The sequence below is a fragment of the Mauremys mutica genome, chromosome 1 (genome assembly GCF_020497125.1).
Source record: "Mauremys mutica isolate MM-2020 ecotype Southern chromosome 1, ASM2049712v1, whole genome shotgun sequence".
NCBI lineage: Eukaryota > Metazoa > Chordata > Testudines > Geoemydidae > Mauremys > Mauremys mutica.
In genome coordinates, this window is record NC_059072.1 from 8,267,554 (window position 1) to 8,293,090 (window position 25,537).

Genomic DNA, 25,537 nt, shown 5'->3' on the forward strand with positions numbered 1-25,537 from the left:
TCTCAAGTTGCAGTGGGGGAGGTTTAGGTTGGATATTAGGAAAACCTTTTTCACTAGGAGGGTGGTGAAGCACTGGAATGGGTTACCTAGGGAGGTGGTGGAATCTCCTTCCTTAGAGGTTTTTAAGGTTGGTCTTGACAAAGCCCTGGCTGGGATGATTTAGTTGGGGATTGGTCCTGCAGGGGGTTGGACTAGATGACCTCCTAAGGTCTCTTCCAACCCTGATATTCTATGATTCTATGAGGCTCCTGTTATTTGTGGACCATTGACACTGAACTTGTATCACATCAAAAATTGCTTCTCTAGCTGGTGTTTTAAAGGTCATTAAAATAAACTAACAAGGGACAGATGGAAAATTAGAGGCTGTTGATAAAGGTTTTCTCCATCCCTCTCACAGTCTGAAAGTATCTGCTTGAGAACATCCCAGACTCATTGTCTGAAGCAGTTTACACTGAATTTCTTTGGCAGACGACTAGGGCTATTAAGAAATCGGAAAGACGCTGTTATCTAGTGGTTAGAGAAGGGTCATGGTGTCTACTTCTGGTTCTATTTTATTGAGTGATCTTGGGCATTCCCCTGTCACCTTTTTGTGTCTCCATTTTCCCCATCTGTACAAAGGCGGGAATACCTCCCACACAAGGGTGATATAAGTGTCATTTAACCTAATTGTAAAGTGCTGGACAATCCCTAGATGCCAGGTGCTGAGCAAGTACAAAATAAATACTAAGATTAATAACAATAATTTAAAAAACCTCCACAACAATCTTTAAGGATTCTTTAAACATTCTTTAATTTGGCAATTGTCAAGACAGATGCTGCACAAGCAGTTTTTCAGGACAAAGAACATAGCCCAGGACACGACACCAAACCTTGGGTGGCAATTTCCCTCTCAAACACATGAATACAATGCACACTTCGTATTAAAGATTGGAAGAAATCCATCAGCCATGACGAATAAGGATCCTTTTCCAGTGTGGGTGAGTAGTGAATGGTGGAAGGGAAGAGGAAAAAGATGCTGCAACAGATTAGCGTGGTGGTCAGGAACTCATTTCAGACAGGTGGGCACTCTGAAGCTGCCTCCTCCTCCCTTCCCTGGCCACTACTGTTGAGTACACGTCTGCTACAGTACCAGTGATGTGAATCGGGGTGTGTCTTTCAAGCGGGTGACTGACTCAAGTGATATTTACGAAAGGGAGAGTTAAATCTCTGAAGACGTTTCCCTGCCTGTTAAAAAGTTGAGTTTGCAATTTCCACCTACTTCCATCATTATCTGGAACAGGATGACCTCTGCAAACTGACGATTCATGGCTCTGAGGCAGAGGAACAGTAGAAATTGAAACTGATGACCCAGTGCGTTGCCTTTAATGACACGTGAATTGGCTCAACACCATTCAAAATGAAAGCCAAGTTCCACCCGTCGGGAACTAGCAACCAGTTCTCTTTGCAATGGAAACAGCAATAAAATAATACTACTACTAAAATCAATGCACCTACATAGCATTGTACAGAAGAGCAACAGTGCTGACAGAGCTCAAATCAACAAAACCTTGAGACAACTTCAAGACCATCAAGATTTCACAAATTAGCTCTAGATCTGCCCTTGACGGTCATGGTGCTGTTTCCACCAGTGGTAGCTGAACTTCCATTTATGGTACCAGACTAACAAAGAGAGAATCCTTCCCCGCACTGCCCTCCCCCCCAGCTGGCTACCCCCTTTAGAACCCAAGGCAAAGCAGCAATAGCTCAGAGACAGCCTGATATTCATTTGCACCCCTAACCCCCCAACCCCACCGCTATCCACATTTCATCTAGGTTAAACTTTGTAAGTTTCCTCTTGATGAAGGGAGACCAGTGCAAGCTCTCAGGATAATACATTAGGGAAGCTTGGCATGATTAAGTGTAAAAAACCCAAACCCAAACCTTAGACTGTATGTCCCCACCCATAACATACATTTTTTATCAATAGCTACTTCAGATTGCACAGCAGGGGCGGTGCCCATGCTGCTCTGATTCTGGGACGCGATGGCATGGATTACACTGTAGTGATTTTCTTGTCCTTAGTGGCCTGTTTGATGGCAGCCTGCTCGCAGATGATCTCTTTCAGGCGCTGCAGTCTCACGTTCTGGGTTGTCTGGTCCCCGACGCCAGTCTGGCTACGGTGCAGCAAGCTCAAGGCGTAGATGTACTCCAGCTCCGTGTACTTCACTCCTTGATCCACCACTACGTTTAAGAGCTCATCCGCCGTGTTGTACAGCATCTCATAATACTGCCTGTAAAGCAAGCAAGGAAAGCAGCCATGAGCATGATCCCAGGTGCTTCTGAATCAATACATCCATTTACACTATAACACGCTTTTATAGGTAGCCATCCTGCAGCAAAACAACTTCAGGACCAGACTTCAAAGAGAAACTGCTGAGGTTCAGTTCATTTGCAAATTTGACACCATCAGCTCAGGATTAAACAAAGCCTGTGAATGGCTTGCCAACTACAAAAGCAGTTTCTCCTCCCTTGGTGTTCACACCTCAGCTGCTAGAAGAGGGCCTCATCCTCCCTGATTGAACTAACCTCGTTATTTCTAGCCTGCTTCTTGCTTGCTTATATATACCTGCCCCTGGAAATTTCCACTACATGCATCTGACGAAGTGGGTATTCACCCACGAAAGCTCATGCTGCAAAACGTCTGTTAGTCTATAAGGTGCCACAGGACTCTTTGCTGCTATAACACACTGTAATTTGTTATTATGTATTATTGGTATTATGCTAGCGCCTACGAGTCCCATAGACCTGGACCTAACTGTGCTAGGTGCTGTACAAACACAGAACAACAAGACAGTTCCTTCCCACAAAGTCTTACAATCGAAGTATAAGACGAGACACAACAGGTAATACAGACAGATAGGTGGGGGAGGACATCCCTTGCCCCCCTCCACATCTCACACTATTTATCTGCAACTAAACCACACCTCTGTGCCATGGAAAACTACAGGAAAAATCTCTAGCAGTTAGTAACAGCAGGAATGTTAGCTTTAGACCAGGGGTGGGCAAACTTTTTGACCTGAGGGCCACATTGGGGTTGCAAAACTGTATGGAGGGCCGGGTAGCAAAGGCTGTGCCTCCCCAAACAGCTTGACCCCTGCCCCCATCCACCCCCTCTCACTTCCCGCCTCCTGACTGCCCCCTCAGGACCCCTGACCCATCCAACCCCCGGTGCTCCTTGTCCCCTAACCACTCCCTCCCAGGACCCCCACCCCTAACTGCCCCCCAAAACCCCACCCCCTATTCAACCCCCCTTCTCCTAGTCCCCTGACTACCCCCCAACCCTTATCCACACCCCCGCCCCCTGACAGGCCACCTGGGACTCCCATGCTTATCCAACCCTCCCCCCCCCCCAGTTCCCCATCCCCTGACAGGAGGCTGGATGGAAAAAATGTGAAAGGGAAATGGATGGTGGAGATTAGGAGGAGATATGGAAAGGGGGCTAGAAGGAGAAGGTTAGGAGGAGGGATGGAGGGAGGAGGGTCGGGCAGTTGCTCCGGGCCTCTCGCTTGGCCGCAGCTGTGGTGGGTCCGGGGCGCTGTAACCCGAAACCTCCCGCCCCTGAGTGCAGCGGAGGAAGGAGGAAGCGGCTCGGGCCGGCAGTGAGTGTGTCCCACACCAAGGGGGGAGCGCTCCGGTTTGTTCACTGGCGCTTATGGCAGCTGCAGGGGGGGGCGGTGTCTGTGCCTCCTTTGCGGGGCTCTCCTGGCCCCGGGTGGGATCTCGCTGCCCCCTGCTCCTGCGGCCTCCCCGGCCCCACCCTTTCCCGAGACTTTGCCTCCCGCACCAGCCTTTGTGTGCGGAGGAGGGACAAGCCCGTGCCGGGAGGGAGGCTGGATTTTAGGGCAGAGGAGCAGCCGAGCGCTGCATCTCTGATTGCAGAGCCGGGGGGCCCAGCCAGCGGCGGCGGGGGGGTGTCCTGCTTCTCGCGAGCCCTGCGAGCTGCCCAGGTCCCGATCGGGGCCGCTGCGCCCGGGACAGGCGCTGCGATTTCCCGTGTCTCCGTGCAGCGCGGGCGGGCTGGGTCAGGAGCTCGGGGGCCGGGCAGGACAGTCCCGCGGGCCGGATGTGGCCCGCGGGCCGTAGTTTGCCCACCCCTGCTTTAGACTCTGGCCTCTAGAGGGCAGTGGGCACAAGTACAAACAAAGCAGTTCATTCAGACTCTCTGTCCAACCTGGTCAAAGGGCAGAAACCTTCAGGATTGGAGAGCTTATGCCCTTGCGCCCTGATGGATGCTAATAGGAAGTAGGGCTGCCAACCCTCCAGGATTGGCCTGGGGTCTCCAGGAATTCCTGTGATGAAATCTCCAGGAATACATCCAACCAAAACTGGCAACCCTAATAGGAAGCAGAGTGGATCTACAGGCAGGGCCCTACACGCGGAGTCAGTCAATGTCATTGTCATTGGGAAAGAAATTCACAAAAATGAAAACGTCTTTCAGCTGGTCCGGGTGGCTCTTGTAATAAGTTAAAGCCGAGACGAGGGAACGGGGCTTGTAGAGAAGCTGCAGATCTGGTTAGTTTCAGTTAGTGGTAAAGGCACTGAATTAAAGAACGGATTGTAAAGCCGTGAATTTAAGCGAGGAGTCACTGCAGTGATGAAGGTGTCACTTTCCAAGGGGGTTGATGCTGAACAGTCTGACAGTTAATCACCGGACCATTATGGAAAGGTTGTGCTTTGATTGGCCTATGGATTGGATTTTATTCCTATGTTCCAGCCAATCAGAAAGAAGTGATTACACTTGTTTGCACTTCTATTAGGTTTGTGGTAGGAGACTGGTGGAGAGGTTTTACTCCCCCCCCTCTTCCCTTCTCCTAAGAATAAAACCTATTTCACGATGAGCTCATTTTAATTATTTGTAAAATCAGGGAATGTCAGTGATCTCTCTAGGAGGGAGTGTTGTCTAGCGGTTGGAGCAGGGGATTAGGAGTCAGGACACTGGGTTTCTTTACATGGCACTATAACTGTGTCACCTTGCACAAAACACACAGCTTCTTGATGCCGCATCTGTACAATGGGTAGAATAATGCTTACCAAGAAGGATCTCATGACGCTGCCAGGAGTCTGAGGTCCAGACTGTGCCATGAAGGCAGAGGCCAGTGTGGAGGCGGGCTGGAGCTCCCCAGGCCAGGGGCACTTTGGAAGCATTGTGCCTTAGGGTGCTGTTGGGTTATCCTCTTTAGGAAGCAGCATGTTCTTCCCTCCATTCCCTTTCGGACAGTGTCGATCAACTCCTAGTCCCTTTAGCAGTGGCAGGTGCTGCAATTCTGGGCAGACGCCTGCTGGGAGAAAGTTCCTTGTACACTGCTTTACTTGCGGAAGTGCAAAGCTGGTTCTCCTAGGTAGGTGGTGAGACCTGGCTGCTGGGTCTGCCTTTCTTTGGGGGTGTCACAGGCACAGGGAGTGTAGGATGGATGGATGGATAGATGGAAATATCTCTTTGCCAGTTAGGAACCAACTACCCTTTTACTTTTGTATGGACCCTAAAGAAACAACTGTCTTAGAAGCTCAGGATAAAGATCCGTTTCTCTTTGCACGCAGCACATTGCAACAAGAACTCATTTCAAATGAGCACCATGGCCCCTGTACGTCTCCCGGCTGCAGAGCCAGGGAAGGTAGGAATGCTGCAGTGTGTCTGAAGGTGAAGTCTGTGTTGTCTGTGTGTGCTCCGGCAGTGGGACGTGGTGGAGTAAATAATTTAAGTGCTTGCAGGGGCGGCCCAGGAAAGCGATCACCTTCGCCTCCTGTCCGCTGTCTGAATGCATTAAAACAGCAATCTGAGGCGCCACTGGAAAGCGGTGCACTAAATGTTACATTCCTCTGATCCTTTGGCGTGCAGTCCCCAGGGATGGCCTCACTGAGAGACCCCACTGCCTGCGCACAGTACCCAGCATGCAGACTGGAGCACTAATCAGTTTTACAGATGACCTTGTCCAGGTGCCGCAGAGCTCACATTTTTACTGGCTAGATTCTCACACCATGCTGGTCTCGCTACAGTCCAGCAGAAATGTTATCTGTCTCTGTGTCCTTTAAGACTTAATCCACCGCTGTGGCTTGAAGGATTTGTTCCCATAGCTCAAGTCTGTTCCCAAGTTATCCTCATCCTGAGCTGGCAGGGACGGGGGGTGGTTCTGACAGCTAAATGACGCTGACACAAAACTCATCTCCAATTGTGAGCACCACACGGGATGGGTGATGGACAGGAGTTCCGGTGAGCTGCCCGAGCGGGAGAGAATGTGTGTGTGTCAGAGGGGGGCGTGCAGGGAAGGAGAAAGGAAATGGAAATAGAAAGAAGCTCCTTAAGAGCGTTTAACTGGGTTAAACTGAAAAACAAAGAGCGCTGGTTAGCTTCCAGGGTTAACGTTACAGTCAAGCAAGTTCCTGGAGCTAGAGAGAGTCAAAGGGCCAGTTCACTGGTGAAGTTTCCGAGCCATCACAAGACGTCCCCTGAGAGTTTGTGACATTGCTCATGCTACAAGGCGCTATCCCCACCGGACATACAGGACAAACGGGTCAGGGAATCTGTGATGATACAGAACAGTGGCTCCCAAACTTTCTTCTGGGAACTCTGGTCACAAGCAGGGGTAGCTGAATAGCATGAGTAGCTTTGCGGTAAAGTGGGCTAAGCATGGGACTAAGGAGCACGGGACTATTGAATTTTATTCTAGCTTCCTCTTTTGGCCTTTGTTAAGTCTCTTCACATTTCTTGCCTGAGATTCCCCATTAGCAAAATCCTGTGGCAAACAGGATGCTAAAGGCGTAAAATCTGAAAGATGGCTACCTAAAGTTAGGCTCCTAAATCCATATCAAGGCACCTAAATAAGTGGTCTGATTTTTCTGAAGTGCTGAGCAACCAGCAGCTCCCATTAACCTCCCTGGAGCTGCTGGCTGCTCAAAACACATTGGAAAATCAGACCACATATTTAAGTGCCTAAATATGAAAGTAGGAATCTAATTTTAGAGTAAGTTTGAAAATCTTGTTCAATGTGTATTACCTACCCCCTTCTTCCCCCTCTCACCCTCTACATTAAAAGAACAGTAAGGTTGCAAAGTCAAGCACTCAAAAGTCAAGAAATGCCTGCCGCCTTTGGAGAATTTAGCTGCAAAGCTCTAACAAATTTCCACTGAGCACGTGCACACTGAGATTTTTCAGAAGTCTATAAATTTGGCCAGACTGAGGTGGATTTTCACAGGGATGGCAAAAGGCAGACCCCTAACCCAGCAGTCACTCCCTGCCAAATTTCAAGCCCCTGTGCCAAAGCATGAGGGCAGTAGAGCCTCTCAAGGAAAAGGTCACCAGAAGTTTTGTCTAACAAGGGCAAAACAATATATTTCCCCTTAATCTCTTTTTAAGAAATGGCCGAACCATTCCAGCTGAAACGTTCCAAAACAACCCAGCCTGAGACAGTCACCCAGTCTAGAAAATTTCAGCCCAAAGTTTGGTGAAGTTGTAAGCAACCAAATTATAAGCCACCAAAAGCAGAGTCTTACCCAGGGAAATATCAGGCAGCCCTAATACTAGGCTGCACTATAATGTGCTAAAATGCACATACAAAACCTTCTGGTGCTCTCCCTGGCCCCAGCTTATTTGGACAACTGTTCTTTTCAAAACTTTCTGAAATGTTTGCAACTATGCACAAGCAGCTGGGTCGCATTTCTCTTTCAGCAGGAGGCTGACAAAGATGTCCATACCCTTTTTATTTGTCTGTCTGTCTGTGGAAGCATTTCTGTTACACTGACCGTCCTGGGATATGAGCTCCTGGTTTTGGGGTGCATCCTAATGAATCATCTTGCTAACCCGCCTTAAATCTCCATGTGATCAACATGCAACGTTTGAGTTGGCACCGGGGAGACAGAAGCAGTTCACCACCTTGTCCAAAAGCACTAACACCGGCCCTGCCTTCAGCATTCTTTTACTATCACGATGCAGATTGCCACCTCCGCTTTCTCCTCTGTAACGTGATCTAAACCCTCAGCTTCCGCAGTAGAAATCTGCACCTAATCAATTCAGGAGTCACCTGTCACTCTTTTCAGAATCAGATTATTTTTTTAATTAAAAATTTCCTACAAAGAAAAAGAAAGGTATGCATTTTTAATTGGGTAAAATGAAAACTCGGCCTCTCTGGCATTGCATCGCCTTTGGCCAAGGCTGATTTGCAGGAATAATTATTCACTGCATTACTGAGTCTGCTCAACTTTTCCTCTCTTGTCTTTGAAAGTATTAATAAATATTGATCAGACACACTCCTGTTTGCCTTTGCCAAAGCAATTCTGATGGACTCATCTTCTGATGTTATCAAATAATGAAATATGAAAGAGTGAGTGGAATTAGCCTCTTGTTCTGTGATTTTTTTATTTAGGCTCTTCATTTTACTTTCAGAAATGTGTTTGTGCCTGCCACTACAAATGTTCTTTTGATTGTCAGAAGGGGAGGACAGGTTGTGGAGAGTTATTCTGCACTCAATGGAACTTCGCAAAATACTTCGCTTTTTAATCTTGCCATTTAAAACAGAAAAAACCCAATTAATATTTATCAGAAGTCTCTTCCACCATCTGATGAGACAAGTTGATAAATACTAATATGTATTAACACACCTAACAAAAAACCCCTAATGCCCTTGGCCTCCAATCAGCTTCAGTGTGACTGTGTTTGGGGGCAAGAGTCCACCCCCACATGGAAAATCAGCTCTTCCAGGCGGTCAGATACACAAAGACAGGCGCAGTATCAGAACCTGTATAGAATGGAATAGATCAGAGCCTGATCCCAAATCCTTTCGCACCTGAGGAGACCCACTGACGTCACGGAGCTGCTTGAGAGAGCAAGGACTATTTGTGTGTGTTTGTAAGCTTGTTAGGGGCAAGGCTGGTCTCTTCGTTCTGTGTTTGTATAGTACCTAACACAACGCGGCCCCGATCCATTACTGGGGCCCTTAGGGGCTATGCTAATACAAATAAATAATGACAACTGTGTGAGCACAGGCTAGACCAGGGATACTCAGACCTCAGTGGTTCAGGAGCCAAATTAGCAATCAACATTAGCTAAAAGAGCCACAGTCGTGTGAATTTACTGTTTCATTTACTCTCTCTCTGATAAATTGTCACAGCAAAATGACTGAGCAAGTATTCTACAAGTGGTTAATAATGTAGTAAAGCATCCTGATTGGTTAATAATGACATCACACCGTGTTTTAATATCAAGCGCTACAAAGAGCCACAGGCGATACATTAAAGAGCCACTTTGCAGGTCCCAAGCCTCAGTCTGAGGATCACTGGGACAGATTTCACTCTCAGCAGGGTCTTCACTGCCAAGGGCCCATGACTTCGTAATCACTCTGAGTAAAGCTGCAGCATCTTCCCTGTATCAAGAGCCTTTGGGAAATCCCAGTCAGGCTAATCTCAGCATTTAAAAGGACGCCGTAGGGCGTCAGGCAGTCCTCCAGGCCCTGCCACCCAAGGCATTCAATCCTGCATATGGGTGTTGGTGCCCAAACAAATCAGGAAGGTTTTTGTGACTCTGAGGGGTAAAAATACTAAATCAGTCTTCTCCTTTGTGCACCCTCCCCTGGTAAGATAAGAAGGGGCCATGCCAAGCAAAAGACAGGTCACGTTTAAAACAAATAAGGAATTGGTTCTTCACACATGGTCTGACACTGCTCTCCCTTACACTCATGTAAATCAAGAGGAACTCCATCGGTACACCAGAGTCAAGGTGTGATCAGCTACTGTCACATACCATCCCCAGATCTGAAGAGGGACTGGATAATGTTACAGCCAATACAAAGAGTCTGTGGCAGTTACGCAGGCTGAGATACGGGTAATCAAAGTTCATGCTTCAGGCAGTAAGCCAAGCGTGCAACCCCTATGGAGGGGAGCATATCCCACTCCAGCTTTATCCCATTCTGCTCATGTGCAGGAGCAGGACTAATGCAGTCTCACAGCGGGTCCCTCCAAGCTACTGACAATGTGGCTTTAGCACTGGTGAGAGTTGATCACTGCAGGGTCAGGAAGGAATTCAACTTTCCTGTTTGCACAACTGGTCAGCTGGGGACGTGGGCCTGGTTTGATTTGCTTTCTTCAGAAGCATCACGGACCTGGTTTGATGGCTCATTGGCTTGACCTGGTATGGCAGACCGTATGTCTGTTCATCTTTTCCAAGTTCTTAGAACGAATCACTCCTGATGTCAGGTGACAGTAAAAGCAATCACCTCCTTAGGAGAGGAAGGAAACAACTAATTCACTCCCTTCTTTTTGCTCTTTAGAATTGGAAAAGCTGGAGAGGGCGATAGATGCCTCAGGACCAGCCCTCTCTGTCTATATTCACCCAGCAGATTGGCGGCAGTAATACGGGGGCTTATGACAGGGGAGGAGAAGTGATGGAATATCTCAGAAATTCAATGATGGTTCAAAGGACACCCAGGGGAAGCACTTCAACAGCTGGTAACACAGGGAGCGGAACCAGCCTGGTCTTTATGACACATGAAATTTGTTTGGCAAACACAAGGCTCAGTCCTGCCACCCTTGCTCGTGTGAGTGGTCCCTAACTCATCTCATGGAAAGCCGACAGGGCTGGGGGATTGGGCCCAAAGTACCTGGATTCTCTGGTGTGTCCTAAAATTCTTACAGTAGGATTTAGGGTAAGAGGACAAACACTGCACCTTGATCTTTGGAGCACCTGGAGCTGGATCCAATGCCCAATGACGTCAATGGGACTCTGTCTATTGATGTGCGTAGGCTTTGGATCTGGCCCATGAAGACCTACTGACCTAAGTGACTCCCTTCTGTACAAACAACACATGAGAGATAGTAATATCCGCGTCGGACGCGGTGCTGGGATCAGAGGAAGACGTGCTGAGAACAAATCTGAAAAGACCGAGCAGAAGAGGCCAAAGAACAGAAAAAAGGGTTATGTTTTCAAAATCATGGATTCAAAACAAAACCTCTGGATCCCCAAGTACTGAACCCATTTAACAACGCTGCAGTTCTGAGCACGTTTATTAGACATAAAAACCTCTTGGGAAAAATGATCATCTCTTGAACTCTCTTTTTTGGAGGAAAGAAAAAAAAAAGGGTTTCTCACTTAAAAAAACCCATCTCTGAAAAGGCAATCATGATGAGACAAGCTCCTTTGAGAGCTGCTAATACGACTCTCCATTTAAATGCTAATGTTAACCTATAACCCGGGACCTGCACACAGAAAAGTTTTTCAGAGGATGGTCAGGTGAATTCAAAATTCAATCATGATTTTCTTAAGAATGATTTGCTCTCGTCTTAAGAGAAAGACCTTCAGATTTCCGGTGTGTTAGTTTAGAATAAGGAACATCACTTTTATTATTCATGTTTTTACACAGATACCAATTCTGTAACAATGCAAGGCAGTCAGGTATGGATTCCGCCGGTACCAATTCAGCTCTGAGTGCTGGCTTAACCAACTATAGGAAGTGTTCATCCCATTATATCCTCCCCTTTTTTTGTAGGGAGTCATTTATACAGCACCCACAAATGTGCTGGGTGCTGTACAAAGCAAATAAAATGACCCATCTTGAGGCGCTAACCACAAGTGAGAATAACAAACAATAGGCGTCAAGCTGAAGAAAGCGAAAGGTTGCAGTAATAAGTCACTCAGTGTAAGGACGTGCAAGATTTTGGTGGTGCCAGTAAGTTATATATTCAGAGAGTGAGTGAATGAGTAAGAGCATATGTATATGTGTGTTCTTTAACAACTGAAGCTAAAGGACAATGTTGGCACAAGAACAAATGAATATATATTGGCCATGAATAAATTTAGGCTGGAAATTAAAAGGGTTCTAACTATCTAAGGGTAAGGTGCTGAAACAACCTCACAATAGGAGTAGTAGAGGGCAAACAACCAACTAGTTTTAAGATGGAGCTTGGTAAGTTGATGAATAGGATCCGACATGGCTGCCTGTGATAACAGGACTGGACTAGATGACTCAAGACTTCCCTTCAAGTCCTATGTTCCTAGCTCATTTCTTGTTGGCAATATGGAAGAAGAGGGTTTGGGGGAGTGATTTGAATGGGGAGACAAGAGGGTGATGGGTTGGTAAACAGGGATCTTGGGGACATTCTATTGGTAGGGAGCACAAGAGATGGGGACGGGAGAGGAAATCTAACAGGTTAAAGGTGGGTGCCAGCCGTGGAGCAGCAGGGGCAGGGGAGGATCATCATCATGTTCCCATTACGACTCTGGCGTTTAGGGCAGTGACGAAGCTCCTCCATTCCTGTCTGTTTCTGGCAAATTTTTCAATGGTTCCCCAGCTGTGCCCCAGGTTTTTCAGCTCAGCTTCCACAGCTCTTCGCCATGTTGTTTTCGGGCGGCCTCTTTTTCACTTGCCTTCAGGTGTTCATCTTATTGCTATTCTGGTAATAGAATCAGTTTCCATCCGAAGCACATGGCCGATCCATCTCCACACCTCCTGGCAATGAGGGTGCTCATATCCTCTTGGCTGCACTGTGTCAATAGATTTTGGTTTGAGATTGTTCTGGGCCAAAAGATACAGAGGATTTTTCTGAGGCAGGTTGTATGGAATGGAGACCGTTTGGACATGTCATACTTTCTCATTCCCCAGCATTCTGCACTATAAAGTAGTGTTGAAAGTACCCAGCTCTGATAAATCTTGAGTTTGGTTTTGGTGTTGTATTTTGATGATTTTCAGACTGTAGTTAAGCTCCTGAAGGTGTTCCTGGCTTTATTGATTTTGTTCCAGAGACCCTGGCTTGTTCCACCGTCCTGGCTGATGGTGCTACCCAAGTATGTGAATGTTTCTCCATTGGTGAGAATATAATCCTCTATTCGTATTGATGATGGCGAGGCAATATTAAAAGTCATGATATCTATCTTACTGCGGTTGATTCTCAGTCCAATTTGCTGGCTGAATGTGTTGAGTCGAGTAGTTTTTTCTTGTATATGGTATGTCATAGGAGAGCGACATCAACTGCGAAGTCCAGGTCTTCAAGGATGAGAAGAATGTCCATTTAATGCCTCTTGGCATGTCTTCTGTTGTACACCGCATTACCCAGTCGATGGCAATGTTGAAGAGGACTGCAGACATGACAAACCCCTGACGTACTCCTGTTTTGACTTCAAAACTGAGCTCACTGTGATCAACACTGCATGAAAAGTTGAAACAGAAGCTTTTGATGACGTTGATTATAAGGAAAGGAATTCCATATGCCCGCAGAATGCGCCATAGGCTGGTCCTGTGAATCCTATCAAAAGCCTTCTCAAAGTCTATGACATTTATGTAGAGTTGCCATTGCCATTCTAAGCACTGTTCTATTATGTTTCGTAGCGTGAAGGTCTGGTCTGTGCATCCAGGCCCTTTCCAAAAACCAGCTTGCTCTTTTCTGAGAACGCTATCAACTGCCTCTGATATACGCTGGATTATGATCTTACACAATACTTTGCTTGGCACAGATAAAAGTGTGATACCACCCCAGTTATTACAATCACTGCGAGTTCCTTTCTTTGGTATTTCCACTATAACTCCACTGGTCCACTCATCTGGCACTTTTTCCCTTTCCCGGTCTGATATAAATAGAGGAACCAGGATATATGCTGTTCACTTAGGATTTACTTTGAACAATTCTGCATTCAAGTTATCCTTGCCGGGAGCTTTCCCATTTTTTAAGGATTTGATGGCTTGAATGCCCATGTCTTCCCATTGCTCTGTCATTGTTTGTGTTGTCCTTACTGACCTTGGCAATTCAAGTCTCCCATGACAATAGTCAGGCAGTGAAGAGGTGAGGTCTAATATGTTAGCTGCAGCAGCATTGTGCAGGGCCCGAAATGCAAAGGCAAGACTTTTTAACTTGATACACCAGGCAAAGGGGAGCCCATGGAATTCAGTATTTCTCAGACAGTCCCACTCTTTACAAAGACAACTGTGATTTTTGCACGTTTTCCAACGATGAGTGTTTTAAAACGAGTAGGAGCCTACAAGGGTGAGTTCTGGTCCTTCTTTCCCACTGGGAGCCCATGAGAGCGTAATAGAAATTAGAAATGGAACACTTACTACTGTACATGAAGGAGTCCGTTCTACCAGCTGTGCAGGATCACTTCCTACACTGTATTCTCTACGTGCTATGTCCAGTCATGGTTTTAAATGTAACAAAGTGATAGGGATTGTCCCACTATTCCTCATAATCCCTTTAAAATGTTCTTTGTTTAACTTAATCCAATTTACATTCTTTTGTGCCTGTTGAGACAATGATAACGATCCTAATGATGATCCTTCATCTCAAAAGAACCCAAAGAACTTTGCAACCATATAATGGATCACTTCACATCCTACTGACACACAAGGAAAGAAAGACAGCAGCTCTGGAACAGGGCAGTGCAAAACTATGTAGCAATTCAGGACAGGAAATTAAGAATACATAACCAATGCCTTCCTGAAGTAAAAAAGCATAAAGTATATAAACAGTCTCACTTAGGGGAATAATGATGGACATTTTCAAGAAGTGAAATGGTGTGTTAAAGGAAATATAACTTGAAAGGGAGAAATAACAGAAAATGTATAAAATACTGCTACTTTGCACTCCTCTGAAAATCAAAACATGCTATAGGCTCTTTAGACTTTATGTCCAGAAGGGAGCATCATGATCATCTAGTCTGACTTCCTGCACATCACAGACCACAGAACCTCACCCACCCACTCCTGTAATAGACCCCTAACCTCTGGCTGAGTTACCGAACTCCTGAAATCTTGAGTTAAAAACTTCAAGTTACAGATAATCCACCATCAGCAAGTGATCCAGGGTCTCTGCCAAACTGACCGGGGGGGTAAATTCCTTCCCGGCCCCAAATATGGCAATCAGTTACACCCTGAGCATGTGGGCAAGATCCACCAGCCAGACCCCTGGAAAAGAATTCTTTATAGTAACTCCGAGCCCTCCTCATCTAGTGTCCCATCACCGACCGCGGGAGATATTTGCTAATAGAAGCAGTGGATGGGCCATACGCCATAGTAGGCAATCTCATCATACCAGCCCCTCCATAAATTTATCAAGCTCATCAAACTTTTATGAATTAAGGTTTACAACCCCTCCCGGTGAGGTGGGGGTGGTGTGGGCTCCTTTTACAAATGGGGGAACCGAGACACAAAGAGTTTAAGTGACTTGTCCAAAGAAAAAAAACAGTGGCAGAGATGAGAACAGAGCACTGATGTCCCATCACCCAGATCTGTACTTCAGCCTCCCTTTGGGGAAAAAGCGAGAGTCCTTATAGACTAACAGACATATTGGCGCATAAGCTTTCATGGGTGAATACCCACTTCGTCAGATGCATGACCTTCGGGGACAGACTCCAGGACTCTAAGCTGGGGGCCAAGCGATTTTGGCTAAGAGTTTTTTTTAAAGAAGCCTAAAATTAAACTTCTTAATCCACATTAAGGCATCAAAAAAGAAATATTCAAACCTGTTAAATAATTGTTCATAAACAATGTCTATGACTCTCCTGGTGGCTTCTCATTGACTGGGAAAACGAAGCGAAGAACAGAAATTCTCACTCTCCAAATGGAACTTTATAGGGTATTAAATAAGCACCCTCAGCACTTATCTAAATCTTTAATTAGTTCTATAATATACTGATGATAACAAGGCTAATTAAATTTATACAGATAAAGAGCAGTGAAATTCTAGCCAAGTGAGCTGGAAAGTACATATTAAACAGTAAATTTAATGGTTCAAGCAGATAAGTGCAACTTTACATAAAAAAAATTAAATTCAATTTCCATGTTGTATTCAAATTGATTCCAAGTGTTCAAATGATTGGGAAAAAAATCTTTTTAAATATATCAGTAATAGTGCTTATCTGACCTGTTTAAATATCAGTTATTAATGCCTGCATTTGCAAATAAACCCCACACATGCATTTTTACAGCATATCGGAAAAAATTACCTAAACCGTATGCCAGTTTATAAAGAATATGAAGCCATTTTTCCCCCTGCCTCATGTGGAAATGAGGGGAAACTTGGAAATGAATGCAGCCCCAAAGAGGAGAGTCAGCAGTTCGAAGGAAGGTACTGCAAAAACTGCTGCAGTCAGCAAACAAACTAATTCAATTCTAGCTATCCTTTGGGAATGACAATTACTGTGGCCAAAATCCTGCCATATTTACAATCAACTGGTTCAGAACTGCACAAAAAAGCCTGATGCTGTAATCAAGGGGAGGTGTAGTGGTGCGCATTTGCAAGTGTTTAATGGGAATGGAAATTAATATTATTGGTGGGTGAAGGGCACATCTTATGGGATCACCTCATTCATTTATAGCCAAAGCAAAAGACGTGGCAACATGGGAAAGGCTGCATCAGATATTGGGTGCTTCTAGTCCAACATCCTACTCTGGCAGAAGTCAGGAGCTGATGCTTCCGAAAACCTTTCAAACTCATTATAATTGACCAATTGTCTAAATTCCATTTTCTTGAAAAGGACCAGCCTATGCTCTGATTTCACCCATGAATTCTCTTGGCTGCCAATGCTGGTAACTGGACTTCTATGGGCAGTGTGACACCAAAACCAGAATGTAGTCTTTTGCCTACTGAAGACTCTGGAGGCTGTTGGAATGGCCTGCAAGTTCTTCCTTGCTGGACATGGGACAGAGGGCTACCAAAGTCAAGACTACAATGAAGCATCCTCCTAAGTATCATTGACTGGCCCACCAGTGAAGCACAATTAACACCAGCAGAGAAGGGGATTGAGTGCTCTGTCCCACTCTCTGGGGACAGACGAATGGTGGGATGGGACTAGGGGCACTTAAAAGGCTGCTGGCAAGGGAGAGATCAGTGAAACACTAGAAGGTTCTTGGATGAAGAAAACAAGAGCACCGCCCAGCCCTGGGTGTTTGTGGACCCACCCATGAGAAAAACCATGGATGTTTGCATCTCTCTAGTAAATTTTGTGTATAGTATGATGCTGCCTCAGAAGAACATAAGAGGATGTGGGTATATTCAGGATAGAGAACTCGAGAAGCAGTGTTACTTATTTCAAAACACAATTCCCCAGTGAGATTTCCAGCTGAAGCAACAGCAGAAGATGCAGAGTGGCTTCACGTTCCAAGCTTCCAGAGAGCAAAAGGTACTCCTGATTCTAGAAAAGGACATGTTATCAGCACCTGAAACTGCCCCATCTGAACCTCCCTCTTCATTCACCTTGGGGGTCACTCTCCATAGTGGCCTCGATCCTTTGCCTCTTTGCTGAGATGCAGTGCCAATTTTGCTGGTGGCTTTTGTGATGTGGCCACTTGGTCACTAGGAAGTGGATTCTGACTTGCCAACCAAATTCACATAAGCCACTGAACAATAAACAGATGATAAAAACATCGTCATTTACCCATCTGCGCTGGATTTGAACAAGCAACCGAGAATCACATGGTACCATAATGCATAACCAAGGGTATCTTTTACATACTACCTTTCCTTCAATAAGTAGTGAGCTGTTTTCCATGATAGCACAGAGCTTAATCACTCTTTGCACCTCTTTTCCTCTTCTCTCTCTTTTTGGGTGTGTGTGGAGTGTAATTTTGTATCTGATACATAACTCAAGTACACTCACAAGGAACTTACTTTAGCTTCAGATGTAATACCTTTATGTGCTATGAGATCTTATTTGAATTTTATATCCTTGATATATTTGATCTCAGATCTGGAGTAAAAAAATTTTAAATTCTAGGCAAGCTTTGCAGCCTACAATAATGTCTGAGTAAGAAATTACATGCTGGAGATTGCTTCCTGAAAATAATATATCATTCTTATAAATCATCATCATATATTGAAATTGTTCAAACACAGCAATTTCAATATAATTATTTTAAAACTGCTCTTAAAAACCAAGACTTAAGGTTTTAAATATCTACCTGAATTCACACTTTTTTCTTGGCTAAAGAGAACAGGATCATAATGGGACAAATTTAATTGCCACATCAGAGTTTGTGTGTTGAAGTTCTACATCTGATGTGTGAAAGTTCAGGAACGCCAATGAGGCATGTTGCAGATGCCACTCTGCAAAATTTTCTCAGCCAGTCTCCATCTGCCAGATATGTTAATACTTGTGTTGAATCAATAATTCACCTCCTTAACTCCATGTTTCCTGCATCTTAGTCAGAATTGTCAATGTCTGCTTCACCAGAGGATCCATCCTGGACAGATAGGAGTCACTTGTCCTGCATCTCCCATTAAGTTGGTGCTGTACTGTACCCAGGAGCCAGTCACTTTCAGTATTGCAGGGATCATCCAATCCACTCAGCTGTTTTCTGGTTTACATGTGAGCCAACAAAATCAAGATGCTCCACTTTTTATTAAAACACATACTTTGTGACTCTAATTCCTCAGAATCACACCTCACCGTCCAAAAGCAGGCTGAACATTTTCCGAGAATTAAAACTCATAGCATTTGAAATACCAAATGAAGTCCTTGATCTTTCTCCAAAGAACTCAGATTTGGTTTTGGATGCAGGAAAGAGATAATCATGACTATAATACTTTGGATTTACAGTCTACGGATCACATATATCAAGTAGGAAAATACTATAATGAACTCACTGTACATCCACATGCTGCTACTCTTTGCTAGATGGAATCAAAATTGCTTATGGTGTATTCTTTGCACTATACCGCTAAGTGCTAATGGAGAATGTCCTTTAAGTCAGATGGTAGGGACCTGTTGTTATGGAGCAAGAGGACCTGGGTTCCATCCCTGAGGTTCCCATAAAGCTCCAAATAGCCTCATTGGGCAACACAGTGACAGAACTGAAGCCCTCAGTGGCCACATATTAATTTATTGAAGTTCTATTATCTTTGTTTTACAGCATGAAAGAGAGACACGGAGCATTAGAAAGTCCCTGCCCAAGATTGCTCAGTGAGTCCACAGCAGATCTGGGATTAGAACCCATGACTCTCAGCCCTTTGCTCTAACTATGAGATTACAGTCCACCACATAAAATGACTTCCCTCTCATTAGTGGCAGCTATTCTCTCTGCTCTGCCATTTCTGGCTTTGGGGTAGCTCCCCACTGCTGGTAGGACTTGCCCTTCTGCCGCTGCCACACCAGACATGTTCTCTGGAGCAGCCTACTCATCTCTTTGCTTCAACGCTGAAGCCCAAACCCCCATCTTTCCTAACCTATCTAGAACCAGCAACCGCTCCACCTATCCCCCACACTGGGCTAACACCAGTACTTCACACCTCTCCACATCTGCTGCCCCCGCCTGCTTTTGTGCCTTCCTATTTCTGCCGCCATAATGCCGCCGCATTGGCAGGTAAAGAGCTCATCTCCTCGGCTTAATTTAATTAAGGGAGAAACATCTGCGAAATATGTGCTTTAATGGCACAGAAAAGTGATGAGTGGTGACCCTCAAACATATTACACAGCACAAATATCTGTCACATTCTAGCAGATTACCGGGTATGAAGCATTGCAGTTTCTAATGAGATCTGACTGACAGGGTAAACCAATCCGCTACTAAAGGACTTGAGTACATTCACTCCTATCTATGGGGGTTTGTGGTAGAAAGAAGCAGCTGATAGTGAAAGGAGCAGGACATTTTTTCTAATTGCCTCCATTTGCAGCCTGGAACAAAGCAATCGAGTTGCACTTCAGTCTGACAATCTAATATTTACTTTTTGAAACAATTTGTAGACAAATGGCCAGATAGTTGCTCTTCACACACTGAGGTTTTATTCCCTCCTTTGTGATTCTTTTTGTCTTGTGTCAATTCTTCTTTTCAAACACCTGTCCCTCTTCTAACACCTTTGTTTGCGGATCGCTGACACCATTTTCAGTCATGGGGGCACAAAGAAGTTCCCTAAATGCTATGTTTGGAGTCTCAGATCAGGAGGTAAAATAGATAATTGATGGATCTAAGTGCCCAGAGAGGGACCCCACATTTGAAGAGAGAGCTTCCTGGGGAGTCTGTCTCTTGACCCATTCAAAGTGGGATGACCCTGAAAGTTCATTCCCTTGCCGGAGTCCTGGGGCCTGCTTCCGATCCCAGTTACACCAATATAAACCATGGGCAGCTCCATTTACGTTGATGGCACTACCTCAGTGTGAAATCAGCATCTGGCATCAAGGCTGTCCCTATTACGTTTCTCGGGCACTACAGGAAATGTAACAGGCTCTCTTCCTAATCAGATATTTCTCAAGGGGATGAAACTTTTATGTTCCCCCATTACCACACAAGCCATCCTAGCTGAGCTCATACGGTCCTCCTCTTTCCAGCCATTTCCCCTCTCTTCACTCCTAGGCAGACCCCTCCCCAGGGCAGCAGGCATCTCCGAGTGCTAGAAGATAAATAGTGAGTAAAATCAATCCAGACAAAGAGTCAATTCTACAGATTCTGCTTGATTGCTATTTGCTGGCCCTCTGGAGTTCCTATTGTTAATGAAGAACTTGGTTTTTACAAAATACATTCCCCCTCCCTCCCATTCTCCCTGGATAGCAATCACCTTGAAAGCTTAAAAAAACCACACTGTACTGCCCTTTACAGGCTTCTGTCTGGAGGTGCTGCTGTCACATCCAGGGTTACAAAAACACATCACTGTCCTCCCACAGGGCTGCTGAAACCTCAGAGACAATTTCTCTATAGTCGACATGAATATGCAGGTCCCCTGCTAACAGGCTTCCTGTCAGTTTCTCCCTCACACTTCTCTATAACGTGCTAACCTTTGCTACCACCTCCCTGATTCTCCCCCTGCCCTACTGGTCCCCCGAGGGATGTTTTCAGGGATAAGTATTACATGCACTTTTTTGGCCACACTGTTTGCTTCTTGAATTGAGAACATGAAGCTTCCCATTTGCAGGAGAAGAAATAGTCCCCAGTCACTGTGAGAACCGAGTGACAGTCCTGTGTAGTAGCTGCTGAAGCCAAGCAACAAGAAGCAACTGCCCCTCCCAGGTAACCCTCGGAAGAGCTGCCTGTATGGTGGGAGGAAAGGAGAAATGCTACATTTCCTTTAACTCAGAAAGTGGATGGCACCTTTGCTTTGCTAATGGACACTCCTCCGGGTGTGAAATTTACTCGTGATCCCTTGGAAACGGGAGGCTCAGAATATTCCTCCTTTCTTCCCTACCAGTTGTTTCTGTGTCCTTCCATGAGCCCTACGATCACCTGCTTTATATCCGCTCACAGCATAAGGGTCCATTTCACGGGCTCAGCTTCCTTGTGGCAGGAGGACTGGCCAGAGCTGGATTATTACTACTGTCCATTCATCTTCCATGCTTGTATCGTCTGCCTACTGTTTCAGCTGATGCCACCGGCTGCTATGATCTCTGTGCTTTGGATCATCGAGATCGTTCGTATCTGAACCTGTTGTTATTATGGGCAGCCTGCTGTGCTCTGGGTCTCCAAGAACCATAAATAAAAGGCCTTTTGGAGGAGGGAGGTAAATGCTGTCTTTTCCTCAAATGGTTCACCCTGTATGACTGGCACCACAGGCAAGGCCAGCTCCAGGCACCAGCCCAGCAAGCAGGTGCTTGGGGCGGCCAACAGAGAAGGACAGCACATGCGGCTCTTTGGTAGTGGGTCCCTCACTCCCTCGCGGAGCGAAGGACCAGCCGCCGAATTGCCGCCGAAGACTGAAGCGGCGGCGGTAGTGCCGAGATCGCGGCTTCCTCCTCGCCCCTTTTTGCTGCTTGGGGCGGCAAAACCCCTGGAGCCGGCCCTGACCACAGGATGGGACAAAAGGGTGCAAGTTTATACTTCCTTGGTTTGGAATGATATATGGGGATCATCCTTTCACCTGATGCATCTTTGTTACTCCAAAGAGGATGACTGGGCCCTATGACCAATCACTCGTGGCCTGTACTGAATGGTCACCCACAGGGGCTGAGTAGCACTCTTAGACTGATTAAGGACACCTTAAGTCAATGTTAATTATTTGTCCTGCATTATGGCATAAATGACACGATGTTGCACAAGCCCCAAGATTCTTTCAGTATTCTTTAGCAGCGTGGAAGATAGATTTGCGAAAGACAGGTGGTCTTGCTGGGTCAGGGTTGAGGCATGTTGTACCCGTTCTCTTTATAAACAGACTCAGGTCTCCAGAGTTTCAATCAGCACCTTTCCCCAGCATTAAATTCACTTAAAATAATAAAAGCACTGTGTGTATTTTAAAGTGTCACTGACTTGGCAAGGTATTGGCAAGATGGCGTATGGCAGAGCCTAGGAAAACTCACTCATGTTGCAGGTGGGTGGCATCCTTGACTCATTCCTCAGAGGATAAAGCCTCCTGCTGGGCCAACACATTTCAGTGTCCTGCTGAGCACAGAAAACAGCAGGAGCTTCACCCCACTGGCTGGGAAAAACCACTGTGCTCGCACCAGTCACCTGGACGATGGCGATCCAAGGCAGGATATGTAAGAGGGCTGTTAGGTTCCCGCTTGTATTTTCCTCTCAGTTCATCTTGCCATGACCCGAGCAGTATTTAACTTCGATTTGCTTCTGATGCCACAACAAAAATGGGGGCTTATTCTTGAGTTTCTGCCTGAAAACCTGCCATTCTGTCTTGGGCTATGAAAAACAGTGAGAGCCAGACCTGGCAGGCCCAGGCCTTTCCCACTCTCTTTCTGGACCTTACCCAGGGTTAGAAACAAATAAAAATCTTTCCTGGGTACTTCATGTTGTTTCACTGCCATCAACTATGACAGTTCCTTTCTGGGATCACTCAGAATCAGGACTGGCAGTGCCTCAGAGATGTGAGACAGGCGTCAGCATCAACCGGCTTCCCATGGCTTTGAAAATAGCTTCTGATCTGGCCATTTAGCCACCAGGGAACTGTGGAAGCTCAGAGGCTTGACAGTGGGATGCTAGAGAGAGCTCTGCAGGATCTGGGATGGGGGCTGACAAGACTCTCTGATAGAAGAGTTGAAAAAACAGACTCTTAAAACCATCTTTCTGGCTGAGAGCAGGAAGTTCACTGGTTCACAGGGTCACTGGGATTTCCTATTTTATAGGAATCTGCAAGCTAGCCCTCAGAATCTAGCCTACTGGCCTCCGTGCAGAGTTATTGGTCCTGGAGGTCCAGATGGGACATGCACTGCTTAACTACAGCCTGACACAGAACATCAGCTACGCCCCAACTGTTCCATTCCTTTTGGGGGTGCGCTGCATGGTGCCAAGCGGCATGCCTCACCCAACACTGGAGACATCAATCTGAGTCTGTTGACAGAAGCTGACGATACCGTGAGCGTGTAATCTCATTGTCCCACCTGTGCCGCTTGCTTTGGAACATGAAGATTTTAATTCTGACAGCTTTCCAAGCAGCCACAGTTCAGGAGCTGCAGTCCTGGGGCAGAACAATTCCCAACTCAATACCGCACAAGGGTTTTCACATTCTACAAGTACGGGCTGGAGACTCGCAATAAAAGTGCTGGGGAAAGGGCTGCTGGTGGGGAAAGTGAGCCAATAGCCTTTCTGCCTTTGTTTCAGGGGAGTGAGCCACAGGTTTTGGAGAACAAGTGAGGAATATGGAGAGGGTTTGTGGCAGCGAGTGAGAGAACCTGCTGTAGAAAAGGGCTACAAAAACAAGTAGGTTGGCAAAGAGATGACCCTTCCATTCCATAACAACATCAAAGCCGCAGGCCTAAACGAGGCAAAGGATTGACAGTGGAAGCTGCAGTCTGGCACTGAATCCCCTCCCCCCCACCCCCACTGCAGGATTTTCGGAGAGAGTGACTCAAAGGCTAACCCAGCTCAGTCGGTGAGCCCCCATTAAACAGAAAACTTTCTGCCTGATCAAACAATAACCTGACGTTTCTGCTATGAAAACCTGGCTCATGTGGGACTCTATCATCAAATGAGGGCATGTTAAATGCCATGAAGAAACTCTGGTTTGCATATGTCAATAATACGGTGCAGATGCAAATCGGGACCTGTGTGCACTCATTTTAGAGTGCATGCTCTCAAACCCTGGTCCGTGCGATCAATCGCACGCCCCTACACACTACAGACTTAGCTAACTAGAATGATTTCTCGGACTCCAGTGGTACTGTCAACAATCTCAAACTGAGACCCTGGTCTCAAAGTAACCTCAGTCATACAAGTGAACAAACCCTGGCTGTGTATCGTTAACGGCCCCTGGAAAGTCATTAAACATAGCAATTCCAAAACAAAAGTTTTAAAAAGAAAATAATGCTTGCCCTTTAATTAACATTCAAAGTGCGGTAGGATAGAACAAGTGACTGAAACAGACAGACACGTACCCACATTCCACATACAAATTAAGGACTCAAGAGACATAAAGTAATTACTTGGTATTTTTCACCAACATTCAAGACTATTGTTAAAAACAGGTATCAAGAAAAGACTGTCACCTAAGAGAGAAATGAGGAACTTGCTTGTAATTTGATTTCTAGGAGGATATATCATGAAGCTATCAATGCAGTTGATAAAAGTGCTCCAGCACTAAATCTAAAACCAAACCCAGAAAACCAAACCAAACCGATAAATATTCATTCAGCACCTTCCTTGGCCTTATTTTCGCTGGGAGAGTGAAAGCAGTTTTTTTGCCTGTTGAAAAGTTCATCCCATTGATTCCCCTTCCCCATGCCGAGTGCCAGGAAAGTCAATGAAGCCCCCCTATGCTTTTCTCTAGTCCATTTCCAGTTTAGGAAAATGGAATTCAACTGTTTACTTGGAGCAAACCAAACATCCATATTCAGGCAATAAAAATCATTACTGAGGCCGTGAAAACCTATATCTTTAAAGGTCATAGCGCAAAGATTAAAAGTGCCTCCAGGAAAAACTGAAATGGCTAATTTAAATACAACCTTTGAATCAATAGGAAAACTTCAGCATGGCTAGAGAGAGAGACGGTACAGCAGCGCTGAGATGCTAGATTGATATTTTAAGACGATTGCCTTGCTTTTCAAATAGGTATATGTGAACGCTATAATACTGTCTGATTACATATAGTGCAGGATGTTCAGGCATTACCAGACCAGATCAATCCACAAGTCTAGCTAATACAGCATCCTGTCTCCACCAGTGGTCAGTACTGGCTTCTCCAGAAGAAGGTGTAAATTAAAACCCCACGAAGGACAGTTCTGGATTAAATTGCCCACAGGGGAAGTACTTCCTAACGCCCGGACAGCTAGTGCTACGTTCTATCTATTGTTTGCAGTGTTGTAGCTGGGTTGCTCCCAGGATACGAGACAGATAAGGTGGGTGGGGTAGTATCTTTTATTGGACCAACCCCACCTGTTTTGTTCTCTCTGTTTTAACTTTGGATGTTTTTGCTACTTATATAATGTCTCATCTTGTTTTTCAACCCTGCTAAACTTGTAGCCTCGTTAATATCCGGTGGCAGTCAGTCTCACAGGTTAATTATGAACCGTGCAAGAAAAGCACTGCCTTTTCCTCGGCTGGAAATTTGCTGTCTTTCCATTTGGCTGGGTGTCACTGGTTATGTGTGACCCAGGGAGCTCCTGGTGCCAACTAGCAAAGGGCACAGGGGGTGCATAGGGTTTTACAGGGATCCCCTGGGT

At 45.7% G+C, this 25,537-nt stretch overlaps 1 protein-coding gene across 1 annotated transcript in view; it reads right to left on the minus strand.

Moving 5' to 3' along the window:
• Positions 1–772: 772 nt before the first annotated feature.
• Positions 773–25,537, minus strand: part of EXOC4 (exocyst complex component 4) — a 585,632-nt gene continuing 560,867 nt past the window's right edge. The window contains exon 18 of the mRNA XM_044982948.1: positions 773–2,270. Coding sequence (XP_044838883.1) covers positions 2,033–2,270 — 238 coding nt within the window. The 3' untranslated portion in view covers positions 773–2,032. The remainder of the gene's footprint in view (positions 2,271–25,537) is intronic.